The sequence below is a fragment of the Sminthopsis crassicaudata genome, chromosome 2 (genome assembly GCF_048593235.1).
Source record: "Sminthopsis crassicaudata isolate SCR6 chromosome 2, ASM4859323v1, whole genome shotgun sequence".
Classification (NCBI taxonomy): Eukaryota; Metazoa; Chordata; class Mammalia; order Dasyuromorphia; family Dasyuridae; genus Sminthopsis; species Sminthopsis crassicaudata.
In genome coordinates this window covers 536,279,031-536,292,765 of record NC_133618.1, presented here as the reverse complement: position 1 = coordinate 536,292,765, position 13,735 = coordinate 536,279,031, and the positions used below count along the sequence as shown (strand labels likewise).

Here is a 13,735-nt window from a genome sequence, read left to right as displayed (position 1 = left end):
GCTCTCCTGGAGAGAGACCCAAAAAAGACACCTTGTTCTCCTTTGGTCATCAACACTATCACTTCTCCACACTGGAACTCAAGAACCTCAGGGTTCTTGCTCTACAAAAGCTACAAGTGCTATTAATTCTTTTGGCCTTAAGAGAGCAATCTGAATGGAACTGCATGTGGGCAACAAAAGGAGGTTCTGAGTTCAGTAGCAATAAAGGATTTACTGAAATCGCTTTCCAATCTATATCTTGATTAGAAAATTGTCCTATCTCTTCATTGTCTATTGGCTGAGAGTTGCCAAAGTTGCTTCTGTTACCAATGTAGTCACCTCCAAGGAGCATCTTGAATTGTGTGGTTTACCCTGAACTCTAGGTTTGCCTGAGCATCCTGGTGAGACAAGTTTCCTGATGACCTCCTAAATTATCTTTGCTAGAAAATTTTTTCATCTGACTTTTTGTTGGTGCTGTTAATCTAAAATTTTGAGGAATAATATTAGAATTGTTTGGAAGGGAATTTAGGAGAGAACAGCTAGGCAGTTTCTCTAGGGAGGCATATTGGCTCCCTAATTTTTTCTAAAGAACTTATCATAGTGTCTGTCACATAAAAAGTGCCTAATAAATGCTCATTTCTTCCTGGTAGAATTCAATTTTATATCTCTTCCCTACTTGTCTCATCTCCTTTCTAGATACCATCTGGTTGCATGTCAGATCTCAGGGACGATGGACAAATAGACTGTATGAATACTTCAAGGCTTCTGATCCTGTTTGTTTTGGTACCAAGAGACTGACACAGAACCTGAAGCGCAGAAGAAGTCAGAGGATGCACCAGGTAGGATACCAAAGAAGAAGGGAAATTTCCCTCAAAAGCCATGGGTCCCATTCAGAGATATGCTGGAACCATCTTTCTGAGTCAAAAAGAAAAAATGTACCCATGATACACTTAAAATTTATCTACATTATTAAAATTTTCTCTCTTAAGCTTAGACAATGAACAACAAAAATCAAGCTCTGCAGATTTCCAAAGTGTAAATGCTTCATTGGAATTTTAAGGCATAGATTAGAGCTAGCTCAGTAGACCTCTGGCCTAGGGCACTAATGTAAGTACTCCCCCTAAAATCAGTTGATAGAAATTACTGAGCAATAGAAGTCTGCACAGGGCTAGAAGTACATAGCTACTTATATAATTAGCCTCCAGAATTTGTTAGCCTCCAGAAGACCCATGGGATGGTGTCTGTAATTTTAATGGTTAAAATTTATCTTTTTATATTAGTCTTTATTCTCAATTAAAAGGCAAATGCTGGGGAGAAATAAGATAAACTATTCTCAGATACTAATATCTTAGTTAAAAATCTGAGGGCATCTCCTGACAGGAGAGGGAAAAAAAATCATCAGAATATGGAAGGGGAGTAGAGAGTATGGATGCCTAAGATAGTGTGGCCCACTGAAAAGTGCCCTGGACGTGGGATCAGAGAATCTTCCTCTTGTTATGTGTTTTAACTATGGGGAATATCATGTAACCTCTCTGGTCTCATTTTCCTTATCTGGCAAGTGAGGGGTTTGGGGTGGATAGCAATTGTCTTTAAGGTTCTTTCCAACTCTTTCTATCTGTGTGTGTGTGTGTGTGTGTGTGTGTGTGTGTGTGTGTGTGTGTGTGTGTGTGTGATGTATACACTGATTTACAAAGACAAGGGAGACCAGATTCTAACCCTGCCCTCCCCTGGGGAGTTTATAATTTTTTAATAGAAATAAGAAAGACCCATGAAATGGCATCAAGGCAATTTATTATTATCAGTCACATCTGAACAAATAGCATAAGATAAAACAACACCTTGTGACTGAGGGTAAGAGAAAAGAAGGAATCAGAGCTGGGCGTGCCCAAATCAGGCATGGCAATTCCACGCCATGGAATTTTATATTTATAAATATAAAATTTATATTTTATATAAGTGGTGGCTGTCTAAGCAGGAAAACCAATCAAAACATCAAATATTGAAAACTGTTGTTTCCAGGAAACCAAGGTTCACGTCTTAAATACTCATTCTGCTAGTACAACTCAAGGAATCCTGGCCTCTAACATGGAGAAAACGGTGGAATTGATGTCCTACAATGCTGAGAAACTGCCCCAGAAAAAAGAGGAAGATCTTATTGATTGTGGAAAAGAGAGAAAAGAGAAGCCTCAGCCAACAACTGTGAGGCTGTGGGACTTGAAGGAAGCTGGGGGTGGGGGGAAGGAAACAGAGAAGTTAGGAGTAGAGAGGGATCACTTTTCTTTCCCTGGTCTTAGACACTGGGCTTTACTCTATTACCTCTAAGGTTCAGTTTTCTGCTAGATTGGTGTTCTTAAAAGTCCTCAAGATATAGGATATAGTCCTTACGAAGGGTATGTATAATCTTGCCCAAGAAAAAAGCATGGCATGGCATACCTCAGTGATAGTGAATGGGGGGGCTTGCCTATCTTGCAGAGGTAGAGGAAGAATGGACCATCTTCTGTGGAGATGTGTGTAGGTAATCTCTATCACTCATGCTGCAGCAAGAATCTATTTCCCTTTGTTCCTGCTAGCTTCCTAGAAGAGCATTATCCCAAAGGGAACAGATGAAGTGCCCCATAGTAACTCTGCTGTCCAGTGTTTGGATGACCTTTAAAAAATGCTGGTAGGACTACTTTAGCCTCCTCCCAGTTCCTGCAATAGAAAAAGGATTGTTATGGCTTACAACAGGGAACATACCTAATGTGGCTCTCTGAACCAGTCCAACTTTCTGTCCCTTATAGGTCTTGCCTCTGTTAAATGAAAACCAACGATTATGTAACATCAAGGTAAGAGAATGCAAGAGAAGAGGATGAAGGGGTGGGCAAGAGAAGTCTTTAAAGAAGTTGTGAGTCATGTGTCCCTGGGAGAATCTACATTTGTCATTTGCTTTCCTCAGGATGGAGAAGACGAGAGTTATAATGGAGGCTCTATTCAAAGGTTTATCCCTATGGATGAAGGAGCACTCAGTTGAAAATGAAAAGACCTAAATTCAAATTTTAGCCCATCTCTTGTTTAACTTAGGTGGTTTGGGGCAAGTAATAATCTCTCTGGGTCTCAGTTTTCTCATCCATAAAATGAAGGGCAGAGTTAAGAAAAAGTAGAAAGATAATTGTTTCTGATGTTAGCCAGCAGATTCAAATTCCACTTCATTTGTGTGGTTTTTTTTATGTGTTCATTTGTGTGGCCTCAGTACCCTCTCTAGATTTTCACTGTCACATCTGTGAAATGAGGAGGGTAGAGTAGATGACTTCTAAGGTCCCAACCAGTGCTATGGTTTTATGTCATTATCCCCATTGACAAAACAAATGGAAACTGTCCACTGGGCCACTCTAAGAGATAATGGAATTATAGTTTGAAGGGATCTCAAACCAATTCCCTCTAGATGAGGAATCTGAGACCTAGAGAGATTGTGAATTTTCCAACATTGCCTAGATTGTAAATGACAGAGTTCAGATTTGAAATCAATCTAATAATTTTTCTACTGTACTAAATATGATACTAATTCAGAGGATCCATGCATTTTAATAGTACCTAATAAGAGCTAACTTTATATAGTAGCTACTACATGTCAGGCACTATACTAGTTATTTTACAGATATTATCTCATTTGAGTCCCATAACAGGAAATGCTATTTAAACTCCCATTTTACAGTTGAGAAAAGTGAGGCAAACCAAGATTAAATGACTTGCCCGGGGTCACACAGCCAAACGTCAGAGGCTGGCTTTGAACTCAGCCCTTCCTAATTCCAAGTCCAGAACCTTCTCCGTTGCATGATCAAGCTACCATAGACAAAGCACTTCCTATCTCTGAATCTGTATCTGAAAAGTGAGAAGGTTGGACAAAATGGACTCTCCCAGTGATTATCTGGCTTCTTCAAAGAGACCCCTTTTCCCCAGGAAAGGTATGGGGGGGAGTGGCATCCCTAAAGCTCGAGCAGGGCTGCTCAGTGATCTAGAAGCTCCAATGTTTCCAAGGGCAGGAGAAGCATGAAATTCTCCCCCTTCCCTTCTCTCACTCCAGTGCTACCTGGATGGTCCCTATGGGACTCCAACCCGACGGATCTTTGTTTCTGAACATGCAGTGTTGATTGGGGCTGGTATCGGCATTACTCCTTTCGCCTCCATTCTGCAGAGCATCATGTACAGGTGAGTGGGAGAGCTGTACTGTCTTGCCAGTAAGAGAATTCTGTGTACTAAATTGACTCTGTCTTGTAAAAACTAATTCTATTTTGAGATTTAAATTTCATTTTTCTATAAATCCCATATGCTTATTAATCCTAGGAACTGAGTGGCATTCTGTTTCACATCACAAGTCTACCTGCTCACTCTCTGCCCTTCCACTTTGAAAAGTCCCTAATCTTTCCTCCTATTAGAAGTCAGATTACTTACTCTTACATCCTGGTTTATGTCAGGGTAACTTTTCTTTTAAAGCATAAAAATCTGTCTCCCTAATGTCATGCTGAGGAGGCTTGTCCCAATTTGTTATGCAATTGGCATGCATTACTTAATAAATCAATATGTTCAGAAGCTTGAATGTTTGTTTCCCCAGTTATTTCAGATTTCACTTGTCATCCCAGCCTTGATCTGCTGAAGTCTAGAGAGAATCTGACTCCATTCTTCTCTTCCTTCTGTTTTTTTTTTTTATTCCAAGCCTATCCTTATTGTCATTCCACTTTTGAAACATTGGATCACTCACATCCAGAGGAGTCAAGCAAATGTCCTCTTTGATTAAAACATATTCAAATATCCAAAGAGTAAAAGTAGTTTCCAAGACAATTATAAAACTATCCAGAAAATAAAAGTGGCAACAAGGAAATTTTAAAAAGATAGCAAGGAGGTTCTCTAAGGTCTCAGGAGCTCATCACCAAAGTCCTAAAAAATGATTTTGTGGATACCCAAAAAGTTCACAACCAGTCCCAGATCAAGCCACTGGAGACAAGGTTAATTCCAATGGGCCTGGATCTGCTCATAACTTCTTTGCTCATGACAATCACAGCTGGTATTTTGGGAGTATAGGGGATTAATAAAAAAAATGTTCCCTCAGTATCTTGGTCCATTACATCCTCTTTCCCCCTTTCTTTCCTTTTCCCCTTCCCTTTTCCCCTTCCCTTTTCCCCTTCCTTTTTCCCCTTCCTTTCCCTTCCCTTCCCTTTCTTCTTCTTCCTTATTCTTCTTTTCCTCTATTTTTCATACTCCAGCTTCCAATCTCTCTCATTGGCCCTCTTTGATTAACTTTACTCAGGTACCAAAAGAGAAAACAAAATTGTCCCAACTGCCATTACTCATGGTATGAAGATGTCAAGGATGATGACATGAAGCTAAAGAAGGTAAGTGGTGGTTTTCTAAGGGTGGAGTGGCTGAGATCACATCCTTCTCTAATTAAGTATAACTAACTTAGAACGAGAATATCCTTTACAGAGGGAGGAACAAGATGACTTTTTAACCTGCTGGAGTCCTTCATTAATTTGCCACACTCTCTCCTAAGGCCTCTCCCAACCCTGCTTCCCTCATCCTACTTTCCCAGGGACCAATGTTTATCATGCTATCCTATCTTTGGGGACCCACTCTGCCCCTCCTCTGTTCCATCCATTTATCATCTGTTCCTTTTTGTGAGAGGATCTTAATTATCTATCATGAAGAAAGCATCTGATTAAACCAATCAAAACAGATGGGAAAGGCTGTCATATGAAAGAAGGATCAGACTTACCCTGTATAGTTTCTGAGGAGAAAATTAGAACTGGTAGGTAAGTATACATGATCTGGGAAGGCAGAGAGGAAGATTTAGATTATACATAGCAATTAAAGTTGTTATACAACAAACTGAGGGACTTGGCTTTCAGAAGAATGAGTTCTCTATCATGAGAAGTATTTGAATCTTTGTCAGAGACACTGCAAAAAGGGTTCTTGCTTTGAGTAAGAGGCTCTATTAGATTTTTAAGAGTTTATAATTCTAAATGCTTCTTAAAGTTTACATTTCAATAAAGGATTATGTGTCTCATTTTGAAGGCTAGATATTCAACAACACAAAGAAATACATTTCTCGGGGGAGGGGGGATGTATGTAGTGCTGTGGGAGTAGAGATAGAGGGAAAGATAGTATTCCTTGGCCATTCAAATAACACTGAGTTATTTTAAAGCACATCCTATTTGCTTTGGTGGATGTATTGATGGGAGAAATGCTATGGCTTCCATCTTCTCTTTTAAAACTCTTTCTAGCTAGGGATTCTTTGTGGAATCTATTAACTTGGATAGACAAAAATTGAATCCTTATTTTCACTAATTTTGGCTTCCATTGTATTATATTTCATTTCTTTAAAACATTATTCTAAAAAATTAATCCATAGGCTTCAAAATGGATCCATATATCAAAAAAAGTTAAGAATTCCTGCTCTAATTTTTCTGTTTTGCAAAAGGATTTGTTCCACATCCAACTCCTTCCATCTTTTTTTAAATAACTTGGACAGAGAATAGACAAGTTTCCCACATATTCTTTAGTGTAGGACTATGCCAAGGATACAGGGTATATGGCCATGGCTATGAGCTAAGTGTAGAATGTGGCAAGTCCAGAAGGCTGGGAGTTTGGGGAGATGGATAAGAACATCCTACAAACTCACTGAACCAAAAGCAATTTAAGATGTCCTCTCTCTTAAGTGTCTAGGTCAGAAAGGAAACTTTCTTGAGAGTCTGGCAAGACCTCATGGTGACAAGTAAAGTTGCAGAAGTTGTAGTCAAAAGGCCTGGATTCAAATCCTCCTTCTGTACCAATTGCCTATGTAAATTTGACTGTATCACTGGTCTCTATGGGCCTTAGATTTCTTTGGAAGTCCCTCCAAGACCTGGATTGGTGACTTTTGGCTTTTGACTCAGCTCTGCCATCAGCCAGCTCTGTGACCTTAGATAGATTATTTCTCTTTGGGATCTAGTTTGCTCCTCTGCCAAATGAGAGTCCAGCTACACGATTTTTGAGTTTCAGAAGCCATGGCCCTATTTGCTATAGGCAACATGCTGGCACCAGGAAAGAATGGTCACCGACATGAGCCCATTCTATAACAATAATAGAAACTTACAATTTAAATAGCGCTTTAAGGTTTCCTGACAATTACTCAGTGGTTGCCAGGTATTATTCTTCTGATTTTAATTTAATTTAATAAACATCAATTAATAGCCTACTACATGCCAGACACTATGCTAAGCCATGGAAATACAAAAAGACAGTCCTTGCCCTTAAGGAGCTAATCTTAATTATTTATTAATCTAATAGGGGAAACAATCAGGGTTTCCATTCAGCTCTCCATAGTCCAAGGTCTGGCACACTTTCCATTACATTACACCTGCAACAAATCAGAGAGATACATAGAGAATCAGGCTGGATTTCATAATTAAACAGGACATCCAGTCTTAGTTATTCCAATGGAAAATACAAGAGCAAGACATAGATGATCTGTGTTTTGATTGTCCATGTGTCATTTAATTTTCTCAACCTCACTTTCCTTATATGCCAAATGGTGTGGGGGAGTTAGGTTTGATGACCTCCAAGGTCTCTTCTGACTCAAAAATATATGATTTTATGATTTTTTAAACTTATTTGGTTTTCAGCTTTCTCACATGAAAAACAAATTTTAAAATTACAGGTAAATGAATGTAAGGGAATATTAACATCTCAGTAGAGTACTGATATGGAGTCAGGATGATCTGAGTTTACCTCTGTCCTCAGGTACTTACCAGCTGTGTAATCATGGACAAATCACTTAACCTTCCTTCATCACAGTTGCCTCAATTGTAAAATGGAGATAAAAATAGTATCTCTCAAGATTATTGTGAGAATAAAATGAAATAATATTTGTAAAGCACTTTGCAAACCTTGAAGTGCTAAATAAATGCTAGTAGTAGTAGTAATAGGTAGTGGTAGTGGTAGTGGTAGTAGTAGTAGTAGTAGTAGTAGTAGTAGTAGTAGTAGTAGTAGTAATATCACAAGTGATTGTCATAAGGAGTGAATGTAAAAATGTGAAATAGTCTCCCCTCAGAGCCTTATGCATAGTAGGTGCTCAGATGATCAACTTAATTGTAAGTATCTTGAAAAAGTTAATGGCATATTTACTAACTTGATGGATTAATATCACTAGGTGGATTTCATTTGGATCAACCGGGACCAGAGATCATTTGAATGGTTTGTAAGTTTGCTGACCAAGCTTGAGATGGATCAGGTCAAAGAGGAGCCAGAAGGTAAACTGAGATGGTCAGGTAGTCTCAAGGGACTTTACAGGGAGGCCTGCAAATGAGTTGCTCCCTAATAAGCAAATTGGGAATGGTATAGGGACAGGGAAAGTCAAAGAAGGTAGTAAGGGAATTATGATCTGTTTTGGGAAAGAAATGCCCACACTTATGAAGTCCTAAATTATTTGCAAGTATTGAATTAGAAGTTGGTTAAATAAATTAATTTCAGAGCCTTTCCATTGCTACCTCAAATCCAAGAAGGAATAGAACTGGATCATGTCCTAGCTCACTTGAATTAGCCTCTCCCCAAAGCACACTGTCTTTCTTACTCCCAGACCATTTCTTGGAGTTGCACATGTACATGACTTCAGCCCTGGGCAAGAATGACATGAAGGCCATTGGCCTACAGATGGCACTTGATCTCCTTGCCAAGAAAGAAAACAAAGACTCTATCACTGGCCTGAAGACAAGGACCCAGCCAGGGAGACCAGACTGGAACAAAGTAAGAACCTTGTGGTATCATATAATTGTAATACAGTTTAAAATAATCACGTACACTAGCACTTTCATACTAATCTGTGGTTCTCCTTACCATCTAGAAACTTACCCATGGAGCCATACTTCTTCTCATCTAGGGAAAATAGGGATGATCTTTTCCATTTCTAAAATGGGGAAACAGGGGAGCATGCATAGGAATCACAGCAAGGCTTTGGCTATATTTTAAGATCATAGAGAGACAATGATGTGGCCCTTACAAGTTTTACAGAACATGGTGGAGAAAAGGAGGCCATTCCAATAGAGGAGTGAGGAAAAGACCCAGGAAATAAAATTATGTGCCTCGTTTGAGGGGCATGGGTTAGTTTCTGTCTTCAATCAAGATTTCCTAACTACTTCAATCACTTTTCTAGACTATAATTTCCTCATCTATAAAATGAGGAGGTTGAAGTAAATTATTTCTAAATTCCCTTCCTATTCTAAATCTATGACCAATCTCCTCTGTCCTTTCCTCTTCTTTCTCCTCCTCTGCTTCAGGTGTTCCAAAAGTTGGCTGCTGAAAACAAGGGCAAAGTCCAGGTCTTCTTCTGTGGATCTCCAGCTCTGGCCAAGGTGCTGAAAAGTCACTGTGAACTGCTCAACTTCGGATTTTTCAAAGAGAATTTCTAATCTTTTACCCTGCCAGCTCTTTCTTCCTAGGATTTGGGAAATTGCCATTCCTGGAGGTGTAATTTAATAGAGATTTATTGTTGTTATTATATGTAAAAACCTGTCACTATGATCAAACTTATGGTCACATAGACTACTTAACGGACAAAGATAAGAGCAGAGGTATTAATGCTCATCTCCAAAATTTATGTTGTCCTGATGGAAGTGAAGAGACCAATACAAGATGGATATTCTTTGGTATACAATGTGGGAAAAACATATTCTTGAATGTTTGTATTCTAGAACTTCAAAGGGCTGCGATATTTGTTTCTCAACCATCTCAGGCTGAAAGCTGGCTGGGATGAGAAGGTTATATGTACATATTGACAAAAATAATTACAGGGAGAATCTCAGGGCAATTTTATCTTTTAAAGTAGGCTTCAGAGAGACCCTCCCCCCAAATTCCCAATATGTGCTTAATTCAATGTCCCCCAGAGAAAAACAAATAGACAAGTGGAAAAGGGTTGTCAATTCACATGGAGAAACTTTCTCTACTTATCTGTATGTTGTTTTACTATCTTTTTCTTTTATATCTTTCCATGTATTTCTTTCTGTCTCTTTGTCTCTCAATATCTTTGGGGATGTCTCTCTCCTTTTCTCTTTCCTGATAGGAAGCATCATAGTGTAGGGAAGAGTTTTGAATTTGCATCCAGGAATACTTGGGTTTCAGTGTCACTTTTGAAAATTACTGGTGGTGTGACTCAGGGCAAACACAATAACCCTAAGTCTGAGTCTCTCACTATAAAACAGTGAATCTCTCTTACAGAATATTGTGAGGATCAGATGAGATATTGTACAGAAAGCCCTTTGCAAAACCCAAAACATTATAGTCATCTCTCTTTTTCATTTTACTGATTGGAAAACTGAGCCCCCAAAGCATGAAGTGAGAAGCCCAAGATGACACAGTTAGTGAAATCCTGGGAATGTCCATGCCCACCAAATTCAGCAAAACTCAAAACAATACTTGAAAGCATTCTCAAAAGAACAAAATCTGAAGATTTTTTCTGGAATTCTCTTCCTTGGGATTTTCAGGTACATGAAAGAGTCCCTAGGAGAAAATCTCAGAGGAAGAGCTCCACCCACACAGTATGTCAACACACACACACACACACACACACACACACACACACACACACACTTTTACATTTTTTCCCTTTTTTTAGAGGATCTATGATTTAAATGGGATTAGAAAAGTTCCCCATGAGGAAACTCCCCTACTAATGCAATTCAGGAACTATTCAGTAACTTAGAGTCTTAGAGGTCTCCCTAGGGCCTTAGAAGTCACAAGCATGTAGTCTGTGTGATTCTGAGGTGAGATTTGAACCTAGATTCTTTTGACTCCCTTATAGCGCTCTTTTTATTTTATCATGATTTCTACTTCCAGTGACATATATAAATATATATATACATATATATATTCATGTATATGGATATATGTGTATATATGAATACATACAAATATATATACATGTGAATAGAGATGGACAGACAGACCTATTTACTGGGAAGATTGACAAATTGTTGCTTAATATGCTATTGTATGTATTACAATGCCCTTCACACACTAGATCTGAGGTCAGAATATGTGATAGAATCTGATAAAATAGTTCAAAGGGGCACAAAAAAACCAAAACAAAAAAACAAAACCCAAAGGAAGTGGTATATAAGGAATGGAGCCTTCAATTGAAAATAAGATGACCTGAGTTCTAGCCTTGATTGTCATTCCCTGGGTATGAGACCTTGTCCCTGTGTTTTAACTGTCAGTTAGTAATAACATTATATACCCTGCTTCCCTTACAGTCGATTGTGAAAATCATTTAATATACTCTATATGAAAGTGCTTTATAAACTTTAGCTCTATATACATTAATGAAGGAAGGAAGAAAAGATATGGAGGAAAGAAGGAAGGAAGGAAAGAAAGAAGTAAAGAAAGGAACAAAGAGGGAAAAGGAAGAAAGAAGGAAGGAGAAAGGGAAAAGGAAGAAATGGAGGAATGAAGAAGGAAGAAAGGAAGGAAAATGACACATATATCTAGGATATATTAAATTGGGACATTTGTTGAAGTGTATTGCAGTAATGATTCCTTTTCTATATGGTTGGACCACATAACACTGAGGTTTCTTCCAAATCTCAAATTCCATGATTTTATGGAAACATCAAGAATCTGTGCTAGACCAATATGATGGTAGATTATAGGACTCTAGGAATGCCTAGGGCCAGAGTCAGTAATAAAATAGATAGCTAAAATGTCCTTATGGCACTGATGAAACACTGGAGGGGTAAACTCTGGGCCCAAATAGTTGAGGACCTTTCTCATCTGGAGACTAGAAGGGCACCGAACAAAGAAATTTAGTTCAGAGGTTTAGTTCTATGAGTGGAGTGAGCAGGAGGCTAATATCATAGAATCATATCGAGAAAGAAGAAAAGTATTATCCAATTCAAACTCCTCATATTGTACATGGGGAAACTGAGGTCTATAAAGGTTCTCTGACTTACTTAAGGTCACATACCAAGTAAGTGCCTAAGGTGGATTTAGTTCTTCCTGATTTCCAATCCAGTGCTCTATTCATTTATACTACACTTCCTTCTGGAGGGGACAGACAAGAGTTTCCTGTAAGAATGTTTTAATGCCATCAGTATAGTTATTACTGTTTAGTATTTTCTTGTTATGTTTTTTTCTGGGTGAGGAAAAACCCACTGATAATTCATTCCTTAATACTCTAACCCCACTCCCACTTCATTCAGTCATAGATTTTCACTTATAAGTTTAGCTGAACTAGTCCTCCCATATTTAGCACTGGCAGCATCAGTGTCAGCTAGTGTTGGGAGAATAGAACCACAGGCAGACAGTTATCCCAAATTGGAGTGTGGATGGATTAGGGAGATGATGATGCTCATTCTTCCACATTCTACTTTACCATGAGGTTCCCAGGATCATATTTCAGCAAAAACCAGAGAGCATTTGTCTTTGGGAACTTGAAGCATCTCTCTACAATGGATAGCCTGTGAGGGCTTGTGAGCTTGAGTTGGGCTAAGCTGACTAATCACTAAAAATGTCTATCAGTTGTCATTTTCAACTGTATATAATCTGTGCCCTGAAATTCCCTTAAATGTAATAAAATTTGTACTCCAAGATCATTTGTGTCTGCCAACTACAATGAGACTTCCAAAAGAGAAGGGACAATGTGTGATGCCAGAATCATGATGAAGTTTTTCTGATAGATATCCATCTGCCTTTCTTGCCTTCTTGTTAGAGTTCATTTAAAAATGATAATAATGTCCAGTGATGATAAATGGGAGGCTTCTCTTCTGGAAGCAGTCCTTCCTTTTTGTCCCACCTTCTGATGGGGTTTTATTTGCTGAGTCACAAAATATAGGAATACTCCACCATTTTTGGTGCAGACTTAATGATCATTTCATTGATACAGGGAATTCCCAGTACAGCAATACTTCCTTCTAATACAGACTGAAAAATGTCTTTGTAGCTCATAGAGTTAGAGAGTGGCTTTGAGCCCTGAGGGTACTGTCTCAGACATATACATGCCTAGGGCCAATATATTTCAAAGGAAGGATTTGAATGCAGGATATGGTGACTATGAGACTGACTATTATATCATAATGTCTCTCTAAATACACCTAATGTTGATGATTGCTCATTTAAAAAAGAAAAAATGGATTTTTTGGTAAAACAACATTGTGAGGGACATTTATTTCAAAGGAACTAAAAATGGCAGGTGTGTTCTTGTCTGGATAAAATGGTCTTTAAAGAGACTTGAAAAAGTAATAGGGAACCATGGAACACATATGACACTGGACTGAGCTGGGCATGGCAGAATAAGGCAGGTGCAATCATCTAAATGTGTTATAAAAATTTGAGAGCAGACATGGGCTGCTCAGAGGCCCCAAGTTGGGCTTCTAATCCAGGTTTCCATCTGAAATATTACTCTGTATCTCAACAGTCCATATTAGGAAACAAGTCTGGAAAGGGGGAAAGACTAAAGTTACATGGGTAATAATTAGCAAAGCTTCAATGAAGATAGAAACCCCTTTCACTCACACTTGCATACAAATGATTTTGAGATAGAACAAAAACTAAGCAAAACTGGATACATTCTTGGGCTTCACTCTCCTGGCCCTCAGTCCTTCCTTTATTATGTAAATGTGTCAGTACCAGACCAGCTGGCTTTGATGCTGGATTTTGGCCATTGGAAAATCTCATTATCTCTTGAAGGCAGAGATTCTTAACCTTTTTTGTGTCATGGACCCCTTTGGCAGGCTGATGAAGCCTAAAGAATCCACCA

The 13,735-nt window shown here is 38.6% G+C and overlaps 1 protein-coding gene across 1 annotated transcript in view; it reads left to right on the top strand.

The window, feature by feature from the left end:
• NOX5 (NADPH oxidase 5) overlaps positions 1-9,910 on the top strand; it is a 37,857-nt gene extending 27,947 nt beyond the window's left edge. The window contains exons 9-16 of the mRNA XM_074285218.1: positions 676-818; positions 1,999-2,178; positions 2,760-2,804; positions 4,040-4,164; positions 5,261-5,345; positions 8,141-8,240; positions 8,567-8,733; positions 9,264-9,910. Coding sequence (XP_074141319.1) covers positions 676-818; positions 1,999-2,178; positions 2,760-2,804; positions 4,040-4,164; positions 5,261-5,345; positions 8,141-8,240; positions 8,567-8,733; positions 9,264-9,395 — 977 coding nt within the window. The 3' untranslated portion in view covers positions 9,396-9,910. The remainder of the gene's footprint in view (positions 1-675; positions 819-1,998; positions 2,179-2,759; positions 2,805-4,039; positions 4,165-5,260; positions 5,346-8,140; positions 8,241-8,566; positions 8,734-9,263) is intronic.
• The last annotated feature ends 3,825 nt before the right edge of the window (positions 9,911-13,735 follow it).